This window comes from Hordeum vulgare, chromosome 7H, assembly GCF_904849725.1.
Source record: "Hordeum vulgare subsp. vulgare chromosome 7H, MorexV3_pseudomolecules_assembly, whole genome shotgun sequence".
NCBI lineage: Eukaryota > Viridiplantae > Streptophyta > Magnoliopsida > Poales > Poaceae > Hordeum > Hordeum vulgare.
The window spans coordinates 149382317-149406292 of record NC_058524.1 but is presented as its reverse complement, the minus strand read 5'-3'; the positions used below and the strand labels follow the sequence as shown (position 1 = coordinate 149406292).

Here is a 23976-nt window from a genome sequence, read left to right as displayed (position 1 = left end):
ATTAAATCTACACATGCAAGCCGTGTTTAAAAGACCTATGAAATCTTGAACTACATTTTTATAGGATAAGATGTTCTTTGCTTGGGCCATAGCTACAAATAGTCAGATTATAAACTCTTTTTTTGAAAAATTAAGAACGTGTGGTATTCTTTTCTTCCATTGCAACGGACATGCCCTTTTGCTAGTATAGGATGAAATTCCTATAGAATTTCTTTTATTTTAGAGCCATTTAATTTGTAGGAATTGATTCATATTTTCACGTAGAATTGGCGCACGTTTTATGTATTTTTTAGCTCATACCTAATATACTAATGAAAAACTAAGATACATGCCGCTTCAACTCCTACAACTTTTTATTCCAAAGAATTCGTACCCTATGACATTCCGAAAAAACCCTATCCTATGAACAAAAGAAAATATTTTTTTTTCTTGCAAGAACCCTATCATATATAATTCGTACAAAATTTCTAAATCTAAAATATCAAAGATCCAAAGGTTGGGAGTATTAGAAATTCTGCCAGCTACAGGACTCCACTAGATTGCGGGCCCGTGGTGTCATAGTCGGCGAGTCCACGCTCCCGGCTACTCACGCCACATGAATCTGCCATTACGCTGCCACTACCTATCCATAGGATCTACATTATACATGGACCGTCCGTGCTAAGCACTTGTCACCGCCAGATGGGCCCAAGCACCGTAATCATCTGTAGGCCCCACCAGTAATGGACAGCCAACAAGTAACGTAATCCGTCATGAAATAGAGAGGCGAGGGGAGAGCGATTAGCTAAGGCTTTAAAAAAAGAAGAGGGGGAATAACCAGAAAAATAGCGTGGAAAAAAGAATACAGCGAACTCGGAGCGGGGGATCGGAACCCTAGGCGAGGCCGGCGGCGATGGCGGCAGCGCCGGAGACGTACATCGGGAGCGTGATAAGCCTCACGTCGAAGAGCGAGATCCGGTACGAGGGCGTCCTGTACACCATCAACACCGAGGAGTCCAGCATCGGGCTCAGGAACGGTGGGTTTCCCGCATCCCTCCCGTCGTTGGCCTTCTTCTTTTCCTGATCGGTCGCCGATTTGCGAGGGGACTACGGAGTGCCCACGCGATGTGGTTAAATTGTGCCCCACGATGTGGAGTAGATTTTACTTTATTTTCTTTTCCTTTGTTCAATTTCGTGTTGCGGATGTTGCGGAATTTGAGTCCCCCTTTTGCAGGATTTATGTCGGAGTTGGGATTTAGGTTTTATCCTTGCAGCTTTTCAATTCCCAAACAAAAGCGCTCTTTGAATCATCATTTAGTGAATTATTATGTGATGTTGGGCGATGCGAATTCAAGTTCACGAAGTTGGTGATTTGTTACTTATCTCTTCGTTTCCTCGTGCTTAGTTAAAGTTCGTCATCTTCCCCGCAGTCTAACACAATTACTTTAGTTCTACAGCGAGTCTGACTTAAATGTGGGTGGGGGATTGTTCACAGCTATCCAGTAGTCAAGCACATTACTACTGGAAAGTCTTCTATTTTCTGTCCATTTATAGTAATCAAATTGCAAGTAGCATCACACTAACGTTAACGGTTTCGCGCCAAATCGTGTAAGAGTTTATATTGGGGATGTTGTTGTACAGCTGAAAGGGTCTTGGAACCTTTGCCATGTTTGGAGTGTGGATTAATGCATGTTCAAGGGCCCATTGTGTCGGTTGCTTTGCGAAGTGGCAAATTGGCGCGCATGTGTTGAAGTATTAATTATGGACAACCAAGCAAAGGCTTTAATTTTTGGCAACATTTTCTGCCTCCTAGAAATTTCCTTTTTTGGGAATGATTGGCAAACAGTAAAGACCACACATCTGTTTAGTAGCACCGAACAAGCAAAAAATTATCTTTCAGGCATAGGTTCGACCTTCCTGATCTTTCGCCCATACTGAGGATAGGTACATAATAGGAGCTAACAATATTTGATCTACATAGAAGTGCGATCTATTAGGAAATGGAGGCTGCAAGCAATGTTGACGTCCGAACAATATTTTGTCCATACATCAATGACAGACCGGCACCTGGAAGTCACCAAGTTTAAGCAATTCTTCTCATGTGGCACATTCACTTTTTTTAACTGGACTATTCTGTGTTGTACCACATTGCAGTTCGTTCGTTTGGAAGTGAAGGTCGTAAGAAGGATGGCCAACAGATTCCTGCTAGTGATAAGATATATGAATATATACTCTTTCGAGGAAGTGATATAAAGGTAATGATGGATTAATGGAAATCAGACACAGTATTACATTTTCTTGTCATGTCTGCTGTTAGAATTGAACTGGTAATCAAAATATGTTCAGTACTGGTATAGTTTGTAGCTATATCTGTAAGTTGTTATTGACAATGCACATCTAGTGTCTTCTGGCTTGACATGGTAAAATTTGGAAATGTCACAGCACGCTTTCCTCAGATCACGTTCAAAAAGGTTTTTGGGAAACTAGTATAAAATGCGTACGTGCAATGCACGTTGATATTGGGGAGGAAATTAATTGCACGTTCATATTAGGTAGGATATCAGTTACACGTTAATTATGTGATTAGCACAGACGTTCATGTTTGGTATGGTATTAATTGCGCGTTAAACATGTAGCAATCTAGGTCATTGGATTGACATGGTCTGATGGTCTAGATCAATTGGATCTTCCCCTTTGGGTCTTTTTATATTGATATATATGTAGATGTTAGATAGCAAGTTATGTATTTTGCACTCTGAAGTTTGGCACAACCAAAATGGGAAGTTGATTAGTTAGAGGTTTAAACCTTAGCTCTGTGGTATTTTGTTAAATTTGAGCATTGACGGAAAATTGTAGGATGATAGACACTCATTAGCAAGCTTGCAAAGATTGGGATCCCAGCAGGTTCATTTTCATGCTGGCTGGATTGGGTTCGCAGGATCAGTGCAGGGTACCTTGAAAACTGTCATTCTAGAGATTATAAGATCTAGATCATTATTCTAGATGTTTTTGCTGAATATACATCCTACACGGGACCAGTTTCTGAATGCTTGAAACATGATCATAGGATCATAAAGAGATCTCAAGTCAAGATTTGAACAATCCTACCCATAAGCGTTTTGAACACATACTTCCTCCGTCCCATAATAAATGTCGCAAATTTATAACTAAATTAGTACTTCCTCCGTCCCAAATAAGTGTCGCAAATTTAGTACTAAGTTAGTACAAATTTAGTACTAAAACAGCAACACTTATTTTGGGACGGAGGGAGTACAAATTTTATACTAAGTCAGCGACACTTATTTGGGATGGAGAGAGTATATGATACTGAGTCGGATCTGTAGGACAGAGGCATGATAAATGTCCTTAGTTGCTGTACTGTTTTCATCACTACTGTATCCAGTATAGTTTGTTAGTCCCATCTAGAATTTCTTCATAGCTACTCTAAGATCTTCTAACTTTTTTGTGAATCGGATGTATATAGACACATTTTAGTGTGTTTGTTCACTCATTTCAGTCCATATCTAGTCCATATTGAAATATCCAAAACATCTTATATTCTGAACGAAGGGAGTATACCTTACCTTTAGTTGCTTTACTTCAGGATTTACAAGTCAAATCCTCTCCACCAGCTCAGCCTGCTTCTTTACACAATGATCCAGCTATTATTCAGGTAAATGTTGTTTCATGGTTGTTAAAAAAGTAGACCCATTTTTTTTTTCTGTTTGAAGTCTTGTTAGATTACATAGATATCCGAGGCTCTGTTTTGTGCTCACTGTTATTATTTTGTTTGTGTAGTCACATTATCCTCGGCCTTCTTCATCATCAGCAAGCTTGCCTCCTGCTGCAAGCTCAACAATAGCTGAACCTACTTCACAAAATGTTCAGTCAATGGTTCAGATGCCACCACCATCTCAAGGGAATTTGCATCCTACCCCACAAAGTGTCCAGTCAGGAATTCAGATGCCACCTCCATTTCAAGGGAATTTGCCTCCTACCTCACAAAATGTTCAGCCAGGCATTCAGATGCCACCACCATTTCAAGGGAATTTGCCTCCTACCTCACAAAATGTGCAAACAGGAATTCGGATGCCACCACCATATCAAGGGAATTCACCCCCTACCTCCCAAAATGTTCAATCAGGGATTCAGATGCCACCTCCATTTCAAGGCAATTTGCCTCCTACCTCACAAAATGTTCAGTCCGGAATTCAGATGACACCACCATTTCAAGGGAATCCATTTCAACCTCCACCCAGCTTACCTACATGGAACTCGTCACCTATGCCATCATCTGTAAATGGAAGTGGCCTTGCAATGCCACAAATGTACTGGCCAGGATACTACACTGCACCAACTGGGTTTGCTCATTTGCAGCAACCACCCTTTCTTCGCCCCCCACACGGTTTGACAGTTCCGCAGGCCCTTCAGCAGTCTGTACAATATCCTGGACTCAATACATCTTTGCCAGCTGGCTTTCCAAGCATGCCGGACTTTCCTTCTTTACTGCAACCTAGTAACAATCAAAGCCAAACTTTAGGTGCATCTGCATCTACATTGTTGTCAGTCCCTGCCTCATCAAGTGGTTCAGCAAGTGCATCTGCAACTGAAACCCAAGTGAGCCAGTTACCAAATAAGCTGTCAGCTGTTTCTGCTTCTGCATTCTCTGTGGGTTTAACCCCCCCACCTGTCAACCCATCCACTTCCACAATTGAAACCAGCACTCCCCTGTCCCAAGGCATGCCTTCTGTAGTGAAGAATAAGCCACCTGTTCTACCTGACTCTAGTGTGGCTTCTCTTAGCGGTGACAAGCCTGACAATATATCTGCTTCTATGTCAACATGTCAACCTTCTCAGCCACCAACTGCAAACATTGCATCTAGTGCAATTACTGTTGCGGAATCAATTGCATTGGTCACTCCTGGACAGCTTCTGCCAACGAATTCCTCGACTTCATCACAGACCATGCAAACTACTGCTGTGGTTCCATCTTATAAGTCTCCATCTGTGGTTTCATCCTCTCAGGCTGCCTCTACAGCTCCATCCGCTCCATCTTATAAGTCTCCTTCGGTGGTTTCATCCTCTCAGACTGCCTCTACAGCTCCATCCGCACATGCCAATTCTTCTGCAGGTTCACGATCGCAGGTTGCTTCTTCTACTGTTTTAACATCGCGACAGCTAGAGCCGAATAATGAAAAGAAAGACGCTAAGCAGGCTGAACTGAAGGCTAAACATGTGGGGTCTCCATCTGAAAATAAGGAGCCTCTGTTGCCAGCACCAAAGCCCATTCTTCAGAAGGTAATATTGAATGCTTGATTACTAAGAGATGAACTGAAGGCTGCTACTCCCTCTGTACCGAAATATATGTTGCTGGAGTAGCTAAAGTTCAGCTACTCCAGCGACATATATTTTGATACAGAGGGAGTACTACCTATTACTCCCTCCGTTCCAGAGTATAAGGTGTATTGATTTCCGTGCAAGTCAACAATTTGAATGTTTGACCAAGATTTATGGAATAAAATAACAACATATGCAATACCTAATAGATATAATATGAAACTACTTTTCATGATGGATCAAATGATATAAAATTCGTATTGTGGATATTGATATATTGTTCTAAAAACTCTGTCAAACATGCATCGTTTGACTTTTGAAAAAATAAACACACCTTATATAAAGGAACGGAGGGAGTATTTCACTAAGCATGTAATCTGTTTCTTGTACATTGTGATCAGTCCCTTTGTATTTATTACTTTTGTTTCAGCCTGCTGAAGCTTCCTCACATGTTCAGTACAATAATAGAGGCCGAGGCCGTGGAAGAGGTCGAGGAAGAGCAAATCTGGTATGCGTTTTTTATAATACAGGATTTGTTGTCTAAAAGCTTTTCAAATATGGAATGATTAATTCTTTTGAAGTTATTGCTTTATACTCCCTCTGTCCGGAATTACTTGTCGTCAAAATGAATTGAAATGGATGTATCTAGAACTAAAATACGTCTAGATACACCCATCTCTCCGACGAGTATTTCCGGACGGAGGGAGTATATAATACTAACCAGGTTTGTAACATTTTTTTCTGGAAGAACATTTGGAACAATTAACCATCAGTCTTTCCTTTTCTTGAACTTTGTAAACATCAAGGATGACCTGGTGGTATTCAATATTTCTGATATACTATCTGTGCAATAGTATGTCTTCTGGTACTCCCTCCGTTTCAGTTTATAAGTCCGGCACGTGTATCTAGTTCGTCAATTTGACCAACTTAATAAGAGGCATATATTACAAAAAATATATCATTAGAAACTTTAGATGTTCTATTTCCTAATGATATAATTTTTATGTTAAACAACATATTTTATATAAGTCAAATTGACGACCTAGGTACACGTGCATGCCTTATAAACTGTGATGGAGGGAGTACTACATTATTGTTATTAAATGATTATACAACTGTTAATTTCACCAGCATGCCCGTGAAAGCATCAATAGACAACAGCCTCACTGTTCATTACTTGGTGGATTGTAGCAACAAGCAGCTAAATATGGCTGTTTGCTAGAACTATGGCAATTTTGACATGGAATGCCTACTAAATAATGTAGCACAACAGAATAGATACTAGAGAGATGGATCTGCTCTGTTCTCTCTAGTGTTCGAGTAGTGCCGAAGTTATGGAATGGGGATTTCTTTGGTTGGTCGAAGCATATTTTTTCAGTGTTTTGCAAAGTGATGCAACTAGCTTGGGGGTCATTGCCCTAACATTTTAGTAGATTTTTAAAAGAGTGAATACAAATTAGGTTTTAATAATCCATAATATTAACCAAGCGGGGGTATATCTTGTGATCAGTTAACTTAACTTTCAACTGCACATGCATCTAATAGTTTAATTAAATTACTATTATATATTATTATGATCAATGTACTTTTCTTTAAAATAGTGGAACCGTAGTCTTTCTAACTTCGCATCCCCAGCAATCGTGTCTCATACAGTCTTACTAATTTCCCTCTACAGCAACCACGTCCCATAGCCAAGTTTGCAGAGGACTTTGATTTCATGGCTATGAATGAGAAATTCAACAAAGATGAAGTATGGGATCATCTCGGTAAAAGCAATGGACAGTTTACTGACGACCCAAATGAATATGATGACAATATTGTAGAAGACGATGTGGTGTCTCCTGGAAAACCGGAGGTTAAGGTATGCAATTTTCATGGATTGCTATCTCTGATTCATCAATGTCTTGCTGATGCTGATTAGCCACTTTTGTGAAGCATGTGTATGTCAAAGATGACTTTTTTGATTCACTCTCAAGCAACACAATTGATAATGGAGCTAGAAATGGAAGAATCAAATTCTCTGAGCAGAGAAAAATAGACACAGAGGTATTGTCATTGCTTCTATAATCTTACCATGTTGCTTGATATTCAGCACTAATGATAAGAAACTGTCTGTAGACATTTGGTGACTCTGCAAGGCATCGACCTATGGGCATGCGGGGTGGAGGAAGGGGGCCCCGTGGTGGAGGCCCTCGTGGTCGTGGTGGCTACTATGGAAGAGGGTATGGATATACAGGGAGGGGACGCGGCTACTCTTACCCAAACCATCAGTGATACAACAAAAGGCGGGTTTTCTTTCAGCACCTGTAATACAAGTGATGATGGGGGAGGCTGTATCAATACTGTAAACTGTATTTTGGCTATTGGAGGCAGAAAACATGATGGTTATCATCTTCCAGCTTGACTGACGAAGCACTCAATTATCTAGCAGCTGATTTGGTAAATTAAGAATCATTGGGCTGACCGCATATTGGGTCGCCGTGGTTAGAGAAATCTGTCCACTTTCCTGATGGTCTTGATGCCCATTTTTCACTTTATGGAGGTATGAACCAGACTTCTGGATGGAGTGAGCTATTGAACGCAGTCCTGTTGTGGCGGTGGGACTGGTTGTATCAGCAGAATTGCTATGGAGTTAACGAAGTGCCTTGTACAATTGTCAAACTTAGAAACCGGGTGCTCCTATTTTATCGCATGCTATTTAACTTGTCCCCGTCTTGTAGCTTGTGGTGCTATTTGAAGAATTTGCATGATCACCTTCTGGATATGAGCAAGTTCATTATACAATCTGGAATTGTTAGATTTGAGGTTACACTGTGATAGTTCACTCAAAATTCAGATTTCTTGTGTGTTATTTTATTTCATTTTACTTGCTCTTAAACTGTGCCTGTGGTAATACAATTTTGCACTTTGGACCTGTCAACCCAGATTACATGTATCGCTAAAATAGCTGATCTCCAGTGAGCAGGATCCATAGCCAAATGCCAGTGGTGAGGATGATGGCCGGTCACTTGAGAGAGGACGAAGGCAACTTCGTCTAGCAACCGCGGTGGTCTTCTTGTGGAAAAAGGAAGCAATTCCAAAGGCCTGCATGTCGAGAAACCACATCCAAAGACAACGATGTGAGCCTCTAGTGATGGAGGTTGAGATGGCTGCCTCAGAGCACACCCGACTTTGGGAGAAAAGATGGGATATGATATAATCCCCAACTTGAGTGAATGAAACCAACACCAATCCATGGGAGATATGATATGCATCGTTTCCAAAGGAGCCTGCTTCGGCTTCCCAAAAATTATAAGGCCTTGTTCGGTTCCACCTCTTCTCAAGAGGATTGGGATCGATTTTGACTTGTAGAGAATGATATCCATCTCAATCCCTGTCAAACCCCTTCTAAATCCCTATCAATCGAACAAGGCCTAAGTGAAGTGCAAGATCTATGATTTAAAGTGGACTTTTTGTATCTCCAAAGATTCGGTGGGGATAACCACCTCGGTGCCAAGAATGAGAAGGGGAGAAAATGTCCTAAGAGAGTTGGATAGCAAGAGAGGGCCTCAATAAGGGCACCACCAGGACCAATCGAGTAGAATCCGTCGACGGTCCCAAGAGAAGCTTGACGGTGCCTCCATCCCATTGAGGAACACCCGAACCTAACCCATTAAAAACAAAAGCAGCCTACTATCATTTCACGATGGGAGCAGGACCCCCTTGTCGCATCTCACGGGCGCGCCATCATTTCACGATGGGAGCAGGACCCCCTTGTCGCATCTCACGGGTCGGCGCGTCCGCCGGATATGGTGGAGAGAGGAGATCGAGGAGGTGATGAAGCCCGAGGGGGATAGGAGGCAATTTTGACAAATTTGATCCACGAGCGAAAGTATTTCACAAACTGAACCATGTTTCAAAAAAAATCATTCAACTGACCTTTTTGTGTGGCGCCCGACAGTCAGGCGTCACACTACACTATGTGACGTCTTTGCCTTAGACGCCACACAGTATAGTGTGGCGCATATGTCTTAGGCATCACACTACACTGTGTGACCTCTTTGCCTTAGACGCCATACAGTGTAGTGTGGCGCATATGCTTTAGGCGTCATACTAGGTGTTGCGGTTTTATCACGGCAGATGTCCTCGTACAAGGACTTAGGTGTGAGGCCATCGCAACCATGTGGCGGCTCGAGAGGGGTTGGTCGGAATCGAGAGACGCGAGTTTACCCAGGTTCGGCCCCTCCGATGGAGGTAAAAGCCTACGTCCTGCTTATGTTTCATTGATGAAGATGATGATCTCGATTACAAGCGTGCAGACTCAACACCTCTAATCTCATGGGTGTCTAATTTGTCTATCTCATGATTTGTGTTGTCTAGACCTAAATTGTGAATCTGTCTATTGAGATGTCTAAAAAACCTGACCCTCTTGGGGTGTCCCGCCCCTCCTTATATAAGCTGAAGGGGCGGGTTACATGTAGAGTCCAAGTCGGATTTAGGCTTAACCTATTATGACTCTCCATCATGGGCTTCTCTTCATGGGCTTCTGAGTCCCGGACGGCTTACAACCGGGCTTCTGAGTCTCGGGCGGCTTACAACGAGGATGCTTGCAACCGGGCGGCTTATAACCGGGCTTCTGAGTCCCGGGCGGCTTACGACCGGGCAACTTACGACCGGACGGCTTACAACCGGGCTTTTGAGTCCCGGGCGGCTTACGACCGGGTGGCTTACAACCGGGCTTCTGAGTCCCGGGCGGCTTACGACCGGGTGACTTACAACCGGGCTTCTCTTCGAGACTCATCTTCAGGGACTCATCTCCAGAACTTGACTGTCTGGCAGGTCATAACTGTGTGCCGGGTCATAACTGTGTGCCGGGTCATAACTGTCACCGGGTCATACCGCAGGGTATATCCCCGACATTAGCCCCCAGGTTAGCTTGAATTTATTCATGGTAAGCTCCTGAAATAAGAATAGCAAATATGCTAAGTGACCGGCTTACTCCCTTGGCCGGCTTATGAAGTGGCTCCTCAGAAATCCGGTCTCTTCTTCATATGAATGAGCCATCGTCTCAATCATCTTGCAGGTTCATGTCCTTTGCAAAATAAATATTGAGAATACAACACCCATATGCCGTTGAGTCGACCTCCAATGTTTCTTGGCGGGTCACCTCCGCCGGGAAAAATCATTGATGATGCCGGTCAACAGACTTTTAATTAGCTTGATAAAATTATTGGGAATAATGAAATCCATCTGATGTTGAGCCGGTCTTTTAATGCTTGAACTCCATGAAGAAATAAGACCAGTCTTGCTTACATTGACATTTTGAAAGTGCTCTTCAATTTTTTGACATATCCATATTACCTGTAGCCCCCAAGCTCCAAGTTTATCAGTTCATGATGACTTGGAGATTTGCAATAATATCTTTGGCCATGTAGCCCCCAAGTGTCGGGTTGTCTTGCTTGCAACAGCCTGGGACTTGTAACTGTCTTACATTTATAAAGCTTCAGCTCGTGTAGCCCCCAAGGGCCAGCTCATCAGTGTGTGATGGGCCGGGTCTTCAATTTGGACCTTATGATCTGTAAAACAACTGAGTGTTGTAGCCCCCAAGTCCCGGGTTGTCTTGCCTGCAACAACCTGGGACTTTAGAAATTTTGATCTAAATAATGTAGCCCCCAAGTGCCGGGTTGATTGCTTGCGGCGACTCGGAACTTCCACGTTCTTCTCCTTTGAACATAAAACATCATATGATGTAGCCCTCAAGGGCTGGGTCATTATGCAATAATGAGCAGGGACTTTTTAGATCTGAATATGTAACCTTGAGCAGCAATGTGTAGCCCCCAAAGGCCGAGTCATTATAAAAATGATGAGCCGGTTCTTCCTTGAATCTATACTTGAAAAAAGAGCAACGTGTAGCCCTCCAGGGTGGGCTTATCTCCTTGAAATAGCCGGGTTTGTTGATGATGTGATGATTTGAAAAAGCAGTTTGCATTAGCCCCCAAGTGTCATGGTGCATGCTTGCAGCGACATGGGACTTCCATTTTTTTGACATAATCTTGATTTGAACAATGTAGCCCCCAAGTGCCGGGTCATGTGCCTGCAGCGACTTGGGACTATTCCTTCCATTGTAGAAACATACCCACTCTTATGATACCTTGTGATGAAAGAAATCCTTGGCCGTGGTTGCAATGTAACCCGACAAATATATGGTTGAAAAATCCATAAGTGCTGTAGTTTACTAGAGAGCACAAGTTGAAGAAATCCAAGAGCTGGTCAATTAGATGACCCAACATTATATGTGATAGGGTGGCTCTTCGACAATAGTCAATTCTTCCGAGCTGGCGTAAAACCCCAATCATTTAACACTGGTTATGATAAACCATGATGAAAATCCAGCCATATTGACTATGAAAGATTTATTTGCTCCTGCAAAAATTTATGCTTTGACCCGGTTTGAAGACCGGCATGATATGTATGTATGATGCATGATGCAATTGAATATGGTGCATGTATATGATAGAATAATGCTAGCAAAACCACAATATGGCATCAAGTTATTTTAAATAAGCCGACTCGGTGAGTCATGGCAGCCGGCTCAGTGAGTCACGGCGGGTAGGACGACCTCTCAAGGCTCTAGTGGTACCCAAAAAGGTTAAGCCGGCTTAATGAGTCACGGCGGCGGGCTCAGTGAGTCACGACAAGGTAGGACGAGCTTGCAAGGCTCTAGTGCTACCCTAAAGAGGCTTTTGCAATAACCTTAGTTGTTTAGACGAGCTGATCAGGCGCGAGTCAAGCTTCAGTGAAGCAGGTTCAGTGAACCAATGGTTTATCTATTTTCCATGCGTGGGCTCTTGCCAGTTCCTTTCATGTTTTAACCAAGGCAAGTTCAGGGTCCAGAAGCGGATTGACTCGCCAAGAGTACATGGGACCATAGGGCGATTTGTCCCACACACAGTCCAGTATAACCATTTGTAATGCGTTATTTTTTCGCTAGCCAAGAGGGTATTCAGGCTGAACTCAGTGAGTGGAAGCCCCAAGTGACCTATGATTAGGGAAAAGCCAGACATAGGATTGCAGAAGCGTATATGCTCTTACTGCAAAACGACTTGGGAACCAGTAGCCCCAAGTAAGCCGACTTAATTCTCAAAACCATATAAGGAGCCCATGTTTGAACCGTGCAACGTGGCAACTTTGGTCCTCTTTGGGTTACCAGTATCCAGTTTTGAAATAAGTGCAGCATGGCGACTTACGCTCTTTGGCACTGATAACGTCCATGCTTGGACGACTTATGAAACAATAAAGACTCATGCTTTCAAGAAGCTGAAACGGCAGAGACCCCGAATTTCGTGGGCGCCGGCTTTATTGCTGTAATGATCCGGGATTCTTGAATTATTCAGCCTGGCTGAATCTGGTGAGCCATGTCTGTGTAGCCCTCGAGTCTTAAGTCGACTCAAAGAGGCGACTTGAGAGTCTCCATACTTGACTGTGGAATAAGCCAGTGGAGAAATATGCTGGTACCTGCTCCATCTCCAAGTTATAAAGCCACTTTTGTAATGAGGAATTCCCCTGCATAAAAATATTACAGCCCAAAGTAATTTTTCTTGGACAAATAACATGTCCTAAAAAGTAGATAAGATGAATAGCACCTGATGTGTTTTTCACGGATGAATGTCGGAAAATCTTCTGACATATTTTATATAGACCTAGCCGCGGAGGCGACGTCCCGCACGCACCCATTGGGCGACTTGAGTGGGCACACGCGACATCGACACCGGCATGATGATGTAGACCGACCGCGGGGTTGTAAATCGACGCGTACGACGAGTCGACCGCGTTTGAAAAACCGGCGTCGACGCGCGAGACGGCCGCCGCGTTGTTTGATATTTGACCGGCGTCGACGCGCAATATAACACCATTTTTATAATTCATAAATGTCCTGCGAAAAAAATATATTGTATGGCAGAGTAATTGTTCTAGAAGGAATTTTAATATGTACATATAAAAAATAAATAGAAGGGAAAGATATCACCTGATTCCTTTTAATGTTGCAATTGCACATCCATTTTGACCGAGTAGTAGTCTTCAGATTTTTTGGAAACCTGAATCTCTTAGCTTGTGTCTCCACGGGAGGGCGAACTCTCCTTCCTTTTTAGGAATCGTTTCCCACCCGCGCGCCGGCCGAACCGATGTGCCGGTCACCCCCTGACGCGCGCGGGCCCTTGCAACATTTTTTTCCATCCGTGCGCTTCTCTGGTCAATGGATGCAACATTTTTTGTCTAAATATGTTGCAACCTGCGTCATTTTTGTTGCAAGCATTTTTTTACTATATTTTGTCTCAGTAAAAAAGCTGCATATAAGTTTGGTTGCAACTCTAGTTCGTCGGATTTTTTTTGCTACAATCGATGTTTTTCAGTTTTTGCTACAACTATGTTAATTTTTGCTACAACCGACATCATGTTTTGTTGCAACCGTTCACTAAAAATTTCATACACGTCACGTAATTTTTTGTTACAATCGGCGTTTGACTTTTGCTACCACGTACCATCAGCTCCATTTTTTTGCTACGATCACGTAGATATTTTTTTGCTACAAATTTTGTTTTTTGTTGCAACCGTTGAAAAAATTGCTGCATGACATCGAAATTTTGCTCCATAGGGAGAAAAATGTTGCATGCGGATCCAACGGTGCGGACGACGCGGGGTTGGTGGATCCTGCGGCCCGCGTGCGGCCGGCCAAAAATCTGGACCGGCGCGCTGGCGCAGATCACCCCTCTTCCTTTTTTCCTTTTTCTTTCTGGGCTCATCTGCCATTGACATGACACGTACCCGCACTCAAACCACTGGTGCGTGAGGCTGTTGTCTTAGGAATTGAATCATCTAGCTTTGCAAGTTTGCCCTTAGCACCGTCCACCAAACGGAAGTATGTGGGGCGAGACCGCGAGAGGTGGATGAGGCCGTGGCGTTGGTGGTGGAGGCGCGGCGGCTTAAGGAGAAAGCAGGTGCAGCAGCCGGGAGGTCGAGCCGGCCAAGGCTGGCGAGCGGAGGCGAAGCGACAACCGAGCTGACCAGGGGAAGTGCGGACTGCGCCGGCCAGGGGCGAGGCTGGTGGTGGAGTGGATGTGAGCGGGGCGAGGCAAAACAGGACGAGCGCAGTTGCAGCCAGAACGGAGCACGGGCGGTGAGGCGTGCAGCGAGGGCGGAGTTACGACAGCTAGGCAAACCCTATGACACAGGAGGCACGACATGTAAGGCGAGCCATGGTGGCGAGGCGGCAGCTTACGGCACGAGCATGTGGCGCTGACGGCTGAGCTGGGCGGACTTGAGGCAGAGGAGCGGCGTGCGGTGAGAAGCGGCCGGTGCCTTGCGTAGGCATGGAGGGGCAATGGCGGTTCGGTGCGAGACCGTGATGCCAAGTAGCCAAGGCGAGTCCAGCTCGGACTTGAAGCGGTGGAGCGAAGCATGGCGAGTCGGATGCGAAGCGGGTAGTGGCCGACTCGGCGGGGCGAGACGAACTCGGAGCGAGGCTGGCCGGAGCGGAGTCTGAAGCAAGGCGCGTGGAAGCGGGTAAGGGCATGCAGAGCCGTACTGGCGCAGGCGAACGGAAGCGGGGAGGTACGCGACGCAATCGTGCACGGAGAAAAGTGTGTGTCGCTGGCGATGGCAGCAGGCCTGGCTGTGCGCGTGTTCGCACGAGTCAAGGCAGAGGCAAAGCAGAGGCGAAATCCAGCACGCGCGGTGACTGAGGCGAGCCGGCGCTATGGGCGATGGAGGTCGAGTCTGCATCCATTGTTGCTTGAGCAAAGTAGCAGTATTTGTTTTCTCGATGTAGTGCAGATACTGCTTGATTCTTTGGACTTTGATTAGTCTTCTCGCGAGGAAATATTAGCAGCAACAATAATTGATGATTCCTTCGGGGCTTGAAGCCTGGGACGTGGTCGTGGAGCAGCGGAGCTTGGTGACAACAGTTGCACCCTCGTATAACATCTTTGAAGTGGAATAGGTCTTGCTGAAGCACGGCTGTAGCGGCGACTTGACTTGACAGCCCCGCGAGGCGCACGACATGCCTTACTCTTGATGATCTCAGACATAGCGATGCACCTGATGGAAATCAAGTCGGTCTCGGTGACTTCGGCGGAAACTGCAATTAGACGAATCGCAGGACAACAATGGTGTATAAACCGCCATCTTAATTTTCTCTTGATCTCAAATCTGGCATATGTTGTTCCGACAACTAGTCTTGTAATAATGTAGATCCTTCTACGCCTTTTCTTCATCCGGCGCATCGCGAGCTTCTCGATTCCTAGGAGAGGTCTGTTGGGGCACAGTTTATGCCTAAGTAATTTTGGTGATTGATGACAGTACCGTACAGGACTAATCGTGTGTGTCAAGGTTTCAGGTAACACGTCAACGGCACAAGACGACACGTCTCCTCTCTCCTGGAACGGAAGCACGACGCTCCCTACGATTCTCTTTATTTGAGTCATAGGAAAGCCGTACTATTAAGAGGGGATCCGTAGTGGAAAGGTTTGGGTGGAATCTATCTTTACACACGCACACGTCACATTCTCCCTTCCCTTATCTTTTGGAGCAGCCCTCGCCTATTCGTCTTGAGTATTTCTGCAAAATGGTCCCCAGCGGTAGTACCGCTGCAGCCAGCGTTAGTACCGCTAGCCAGCGGTAGTATCGCCCCTGGTCAGCGGTAGTACAACCCCAGGTGCTTTGTTCCACCTACCTAGCGGTAGTTCGTGGACGGACCCTTTTGCGAAGACTTTCCCGGTGGTAGTAGTGCTTGTGCACTACCAAGGGGCCAGCGGTAGTACCGCTGGAGGCCCAGCGGTAGTACCGCTAGTGTCAGCGGTAGTACCGCTGGAGGCCCAGCGGTAGTACCGCTGCAGCCAGCGGTAGTACCGCTCCTGCTCAACGGTGGTACCGCTGGAACTCGGGCAGAGAGTGGGAAAACGGTCTGAATTTTCCCCCCACTATATAAAGGGTTCTTCTAGCTGAGGAACCCTATCTCTTACCTCTCTAAGCTCCATTGTTGCTCCACAAGCTCAAAAGTGCCCGATCTCTCTCCCTAGCCAATCAAACTTGTTGATTCTTTAGGGATTGGTTGAGAAGGCCTAGATCCACACTTCCACCAAGAGAAAAGTTGATTCCCCCACCAATCCCTTGCGGATCTTGTTACTCTTGGGTGTTTGAGCATCCTAGACGGTTGAGGTCACCTCGAAGCCATATTCCATTGTGGTGAAGCTTCGTGGTTTAGTTGGGAGCCTCCAAGCTTTGTGTGGAGTTGCCCCAACCTTGTTTGTAAAGGTTCGGTCGCCGCCTTCAAGGGCACCTATAGTGGAATCACGGTACCTTGCATCGTGCGAGGGCGTGAGGAGAATACGGTGGCCTTAGTGGCTTTTTGGGGAGCATTGTGCCTCCACACTGCTCCAACGGAGACGTACCTCCTGTCAAAGGGAAGGAACTTCGGTAACACATCCTCGTCTCCATCGGTTCCACTTGTGGTTATCTCTACCCTTTACTTTGTATTTGCTTATGCTTGTGACTATATCTTACTTGTCTTAATAGCTCTCGTTGTTAGCTTCTATAGGGTTCACCTCATTGTCATATTATTTGTGAACCCGTATAGTGTTTACCTTAACTTGTCCAGATTAATTAAAAAGTGGTCGTTGTCTATTCACCCCCCCTCTAGCCAACCATATCGATCCTTTCAATTGGTATTAGAGCCACGTCTCTTTATTAAGGGTTTAACCACCCGAAGAGTATGGAAGGCGGAGAGGAAGTTAACCGTGGGCAACCCGAGGACATGGACTTGACTTCGGTCACAAGGGACGACTTGAATACGGCGATGGCAGCCCTCATGACGTCCTTGACGAGCGAAGTCAAAACCATGCTTAAATAATTAATTGATGGTCTTAAAAGTTCACCCGAACCGGCTTTAGTGGTTAAACCCACCATTTCCGATTCGGAGGCCAACTCCTCTAAGGAAGCGGCTAAAGGTATGCGACCTGCTTCACCTCACGAAAAGGATGGGACTGGAACATATGCTTCTGTTCCACCTCCCATGGCAGATGGAGGACCCGTTCTCGCACCTCGTCTTAACCCTGTTGGTCCTCCTCCTAAACTTGTGAAAGGTGACTTTGCTAACTGGGTATTTTCTATTAAGTCTCATTTGAATCACAGCTCAACAAACTTGTGGAGAATTATCGAGCAAGGATATTATCCCCATGACCCAAGCAACCTCACTCCAAGAGAAGATGCAGACAATCAATATAATCACTCTGCATTGTTTATTCTCCAGTCTGCTGTGCCACCTGAAGATCTTCCCCACTTACGTCCCTTCACATTGGCCAAGGATTGTTGGGAGCATATTATGGTGTTGTATAAGGGAAGCTCAAGTATTCAACGATCCAACTATGAAGTGATACTTGATAAGGCCGATGAGTTTGTGATGAAGGAAGAAGAGGACCCTCGTGATCTCTATCGGAGGGTGACTGCTATTGCTGTGGCACTAAAGGACCATGGGAGTAAGGATGTGGATGACACCTGGGTCAAGCGCAAGTTTCTTAAAGCCATCATGCCTTTCAATAAAGCGATGTCATCTGTCATTCGTCAGTGGCCAGACTTCCACTCCTTGTCTTCCAGTGAAGTGTTGGATGAGTTCATTGCAATGTCAATCATGAACGAAACAGCCGACAATGCACTTGCTCGTGTTCGATCAAAGACAACTTCACCGAACCTTGCGTTGAAAGCAAGAGCAATGCTTGAAGAAGAAGAAGAAGATGAGGAAGAGGAGAGCTGCCCTGAAGACACAAAGTATGCCTATCATGAGCACATGGCTCTTGCATCAAGGCAATTCTGGGGAAATAAAAGGAACTCAAGACCCACCTTCAACAAGAACAACTCGAGTGGATTCAAACCCAAACAACGAGTAAGGACATGTTATAACTGTGGCAACGTGAGTCACTTCGTGGCAGAATGTCCCTATGAGAAAAGGGAAGACAACGGAGGCAAGCTCATTCGCAAAGACAAAACCAAATCATTTCCTATCAAGAACAACTTTGTGAAGAAACCTCACCCAAAAGGGATGGTGGCCCTGGAGGAGTATCCTTCCGATGATGATGATGATGATACAGTGGCAACGGCAACTGTTGCTATTGCCACTACCTCTTCCCAGAAGGTGTCTCTCTTCAACGCCCCCAACGAGAACCACATCACCAAGTGCCTCATGGCAAAAGGTACCAATCAGGTAACTCCCATCATTAAGACCAACATTGCTTCTGCTCCTTCATTGTTAAATTGTGTTGAAGATAGTGATGTTGGAGAACTTAATGAGCATGATCTTGATAAGTTTCTGTGCACTATTAAGGGAGAACCCAAGAAGCACTTTGTTGCTCTCTTGGAACAACTGAGTGAGGCCACTAACCTCATTGAGTCTCATGAGGAGACCATCTCCGAGCTTCAGGGACATAGTCGTGACTATGCCGATGAAATTGCCGAATTATCTAGTGCTCTAGAAGAAGAGCGCACTCTTCGTTTGGCTCTTGAGGAGTCATATAACGATGACTGCGCTAAAATGCAAAAGAAACTAGATCATGATGTTGTTATTACTCGCATGCTTAAATCTGAAAAGTATGCTCTTGAGGTTGGCCGTGACAGACTCAAAGAAGAATTTGACATACTTGACAAGGCTCACAAAGCCTTGAAAAGTGTTCATTTCTCTCTAAAAGAGTCTCATGATCAACTCCAGGCAAAGCTTACCAAGGAGATCTCTACTTGTCCTCCCTTTGTGTTAATTGATAATACTTGTGCAACTAACCCCTGTTGTGAGCATGTTCATCTTGTGGAGGAAAATGCCAAGTTAAAGGAGAAACTTGAGAAGGGCCTTGTGGCATGCAGACAAGGTGAGAAGAGTCTGAACGATCTCTTGAGCACTCAAAAGGGTGTTGTAGGAAAGGAAGGACTTGGACTTACCTCCAAGTCAAAAGGTAAAAGGAAGAACAAGAACAAACGATCTCTCACCCTCATGGTCATCTTTGTCAAAGAGGGTGAGGGGACTCAGAAGGTGAACAGGAACAAGGTGGACTATGGGAACCCCAAGAAGGGCAAAACCGCTCCTACTAACACAGCCGGCAAACTCAACTCTTCTTATGTTTTATGTTGTGCTAGTGATGGGCATGTTTATGCCAGATTTGTTGGTTCCTACGATGAAGATATTGAATGGGCTATCTGGGTTCCTAAGACCCTTGTCTCTAGCATGAAAGGACCCATTAAAAAATGGGTACCTAAAACCAAGCCTTGATCTATTGCAGGAGTTTGCTTCCGGTGGGGTGTCATGGTTGCTCGATAGTGGAGCAACAAATCATATGACCGGAAGCAAGGACTTAGTGGTGGATGTGCATCCTTCTCCATCTATGCCCACCCATGTCCAATTCGCCGATGCATCCTCGTCAAAGGTATTGGGATTTGGTAAGGTGGTCGTCTCTCAAGATTTATCTATTGAGAAGATCATGCTTGTTGAGTCACTTGCCTACAATTTACTTTCGGTTCGTCAACTTGCAATCATGAGTTTTTCCACATTCTTTAATATTGACACTGTGGTCCTCCTAAGGAGCAAGACTCTTAAAGTAGCCTATGTTGGACATGTCGAAAATGGTCTCTATGTGGTGAACTTCTCAAAGCGACCCACTAAGACTGCGACATGTTTAATGGCTAAAGTTGACGTGGGCTGGCTTTGGCATCGCCGTTTAGCTCATGTCAATATGAGATGTTTGCAAAGTCTTCTGACAGGGGACCATGTTCGTGGACTAACAAATGTGAGCTTTGCTAAAGATCGTGTTTGCAGTGCTTGCATTGAAGGAAAGATTCATGAAACTGCTCATCGTCCAACGACTCTTATCTACACTAAGAGGCCATTGGAACTTATCCATATGGATCTGTTTGGTCCTCCAACATTTGATAGTCTTGGAGGCAGAAAATATTGCTTAGTGATTGTTGACGACTACTCAAGATATACCTGGGTGTATTTCTTTAAAAGGAAGAGTGAAACTCAACAAACGGTCATCAACTTTGCTAATGAAGCGCAACGTCAACATGAAGCAAAGATCTTGATGATTAGGAGTGACAACGGCACCGAGTTCAAGAACTACACCCTAGATGAGTTTCTAGGTGATGAGGGAATAAAGCACCAATATTCTGCACCATATACCCCTCAGCAAAACGGCGTGGCAGAAAGGAAGAACCGGACCTTGATAGACACTGCAAGAACAATGATGGCAGAATTCAAATCTCCATACAACTTCTGGGCAGAAGCCATCAACACAACATGTCATGCGTCCAATCGGCTCTACATCTGTAAAGGCTTGAACAAGACTCCGTATGAGATTCTAACTGGAAACAAACCCAATCTCAAGTACTTCCGGGTATTCGGTTGTAAGTGTTTCATTCTCAAAAAGGGAGCTCGGTTAGCTAAATTTGATTCTAGAGCACATGAGGGTATCTTTGTTGGTTATGATACAAACTCTCATGCTTACCGTGTCCTCAACAAGTCCACCGGACTAATTGAGGAGACGTGTAACGTAGAGTTTGACGAAAATAATGGCTCCCAAGTGGAGCAAAGTGGTCTTTGTGATATAGGTGATGAAATTCCTCCCGAAGCCATAAGAAGAATGGGGATTGGCCAAATACTCCCCATTGAGGAACCCCTTGTGGCCGAAGGAGAAGGACAATGCTCTACTCAAGTGGAGCCATCACCCCCACAAGCCCCACACGCTTCCGATGAACAAAGAGAAGACTCTCAACAAGTTGATCAAGCTCTCGGTCAAGATCAATTGCCTAACAATGGTGATATGCCCCATGATATTCAAGCACTACCCCAAGACTCCGAACCTACTCATGATCAAGATCAAGTGCAACCTCGAGATCCAGAACAAGTAGAAGCACAAGATCAAGATCAAGAGCAACCACTAATACAAGATCAAACTAGTGAACCTGCTCAAGTCGAAGGACAAGATGATCAGGAGACTGTCTCACAATTCCCGTCTGGAGCTCCAACAACCGGCTCAAGACGCAAGGGCAGACAAAAGCAACAAGTCGATGCTCCCCCGTTATCTAATGAAGAACTCTTGGAGCGTCGAGCAGCCAAGAATGCGAACAAGCTGAGAGTCAAGTCACATCTTATGAAGAATGTCCTTGGCAGCTTAAAAAGGGGAGTATCCACCCGTCAATAGCTTTGGAATTATTGTGAGCGTCATGTGTTTGTCTCGTATTGTGAACCTCAACAGGTACAGGAAGCGCTCGATGATGAGGATTGGCTTATGGCCATGCACGGAGAACTTAACAACTTCGAGCGCAACCAAGTCTGGGATTTAGTGCCTCGGCCAGCGGAGGAACATAATGTCATCGGGACCAAATGGATATTCAAGAACAAGCAAGATGCAAATGGAATTGTGATTCGAAACAAGGCAAGATTGGTGGCTCAAGGCTACTCCCAAGTCGAGGGTATCGACTACGGTGAAACCTTTGCCCCTGTTGCTCGTCTAGAATCTATTCGCATGTTACTTGCATTTGCTTCTCATCATAACTTCAAATTAAAGCAAATGGATGTGAAAAGTGCATTTCTTAATGGTCCTTTGAATGAGTTAGTATATGTCAAACAACCCCCGGGATTCGAACATCCCAAGCTCCCCAATCATGTGTACAAACTCAATAAGGCACTCTATGGCCTTAAACAAGCCGCACGCGCGTGGTATGAGTACCTTACTGAGTTGTTACAAGATCGTGGGTTTGAAATTGGGAAGATTGATCCCACTCTTTTACTAAGAGGGTTAAAGGGGATTTGTTCATATGCCAACTATATGTTGATGATATTATCTTTGGCTCTCCTAACATTTCATTCAATGAAGAATTTGCTGCACTAATGACTGAGAAGTTTGAGATGTCCATGATGGGAGAGTTGAAGTTCTTCCTCGGGTTCGAGATTAAACAAGGTCTAGAAGGGACATTCATCAAACAAGCCAAGTACACTCAAGACATGCTCAAATGGTTCGAGCTCGAAGATGTCAAACCGGTCAAGTTCCCCATGCCAACCAGATGCAAGCTTGACAGTGATCCCAATGGTAAAGCAGTGGATCAAAAGGTATACCGCTCCATGATTGGATCCCTCCTTTACCTCTGTGCATCTAGACCGGATATTATGTTGAGTGTAGGGATATGTGCACGGTTTCAATCCGCACCAAAAGAAAGTCATTACATGGCTGTCAAACGGATCTTTCGATATTTGGCTCATACCCCAAACTTTGGCCTCTGGTATCCCAAAGGAGCAAACTTCAATCTAGTTGGCTATTCTGACTCAGATTGGGCTGGAGATTGTGTGGAGAGGAAGTCAACGTCTGGAGGATGACAATTCCTTGGTCGCTCTTTGGTAAGTTGGTCTTCAAAGAAGCAGAACTGCGTCTCCTTATCATCCACCAAGGCTGAGTATGTGGCGGCTGCAAGTTGTTGTGCACAATTGCTATGGATGAGGCAAACTTTAAAGGATTATGGTGTCACTTGTGACAAAGTGCCTCTTCTATGTGACAATCAAAGCGCCATCAAGATTTCCCTCAACCCAGTGCAACATAGCAAAACCAAACATATTGATATTCGTCATCACTTCATTCGTGAACATATCAAGCTAGGTGATATCGAGGTTCACTTCATCCACACTGAAGAGCAACTTACAGATATTTTCACCAAGCCACTAGATGAAGCAAGGTTCCGGGAGTTAAGGCATGAGCTAAATATCATTGATTCAAGTAATGTGGATTGAAACTAGGCATATTGCACCTCACTTTACATTTCATCTTGGTCTAGATGTAGGCATGGACATAGGGGGAGTGTTGTTCTCTCAATGAACTCTCCCTCCCCCATTATGCGTAAATCAATCTAGTCTTTCACTTTAGCCATTGTCAAATGGCACTTGTGCTTCAAAGACGAGCATTGGTCATGAACCCAAGGATAATTCTTCGCGGTGTCATACCATTGTCTCAAACATAGGTGGCCTCGGCCACCGCCCCTCCATCCTCTCTTGCGCATAAAGGAGAGGATATACAATGACAAGTCAGTACATTTTCTTGGATGCCATCTCTTTTCACTCACTTGTCATGTGCTCAAGTTCCCCCTTTTCCTTAGCCATGTTGAAAACATGTACATCGGTACTACCGCCAGGACCCCAGCGGTACTACCGCCAGGACCCAAGCGGTACTACCGCCAGGGGTAGCGGTACTACCGCGAGGATTCAAAATCTAACACAACCGGCTAGAAAATTTCTAGGGTTTCAAGGGGGAGCGGTACTACCGCCAGGGGGAGCGGTACTACCGCCAGGACCCCAGCGGTACTAGCGCTGCATCTGGCGGTACTACCGCCAGGTAGCGGTACTACCGCTAGGTCCTCAGCGGTACTACCGCTGGCCCGTACCCCTTGGGCTATATAAAGGGAGGGGGAGCCCGATTTTCTCATCTGTTTCTTCTTCCTCGCAGCTCCTCCCTCCCCTAGCCCGAAAACCCCCTGATTGGATCTCACTTCGTGGAGCTCCTTCTCCCCGTTGGTGTGGAAGGGTTGCTTCATCTCTTCTTCCTCCTCCAAGAGCCATGAATCCTGGTAAAGCTCCTCCCTTCTTCTATTTGGTTGTTCTTCGTG

At 45.1% G+C, this 23976-nt stretch overlaps 1 protein-coding gene across 1 annotated transcript; it reads left to right on the top strand.

Annotated features, from left to right (window-relative positions):
* Nucleotides 1-775: 775 nt before the first annotated feature.
* LOC123412881 (protein decapping 5-like) lies at nucleotides 776-8125 on the top strand. The gene is made up of 8 exons (XM_045105841.1): nucleotides 776-1016; nucleotides 2134-2234; nucleotides 3584-3652; nucleotides 3778-5277; nucleotides 5747-5824; nucleotides 6992-7177; nucleotides 7252-7362; nucleotides 7435-8125. Exons 1-8 carry the CDS (start codon nucleotides 893-895, stop codon nucleotides 7588-7590), a joined length of 2325 nt encoding a protein of 774 aa, XP_044961776.1. The 5' UTR covers nucleotides 776-892; the 3' UTR covers nucleotides 7591-8125.
* Nucleotides 8126-23976: the final 15851 nt, after the last annotated feature.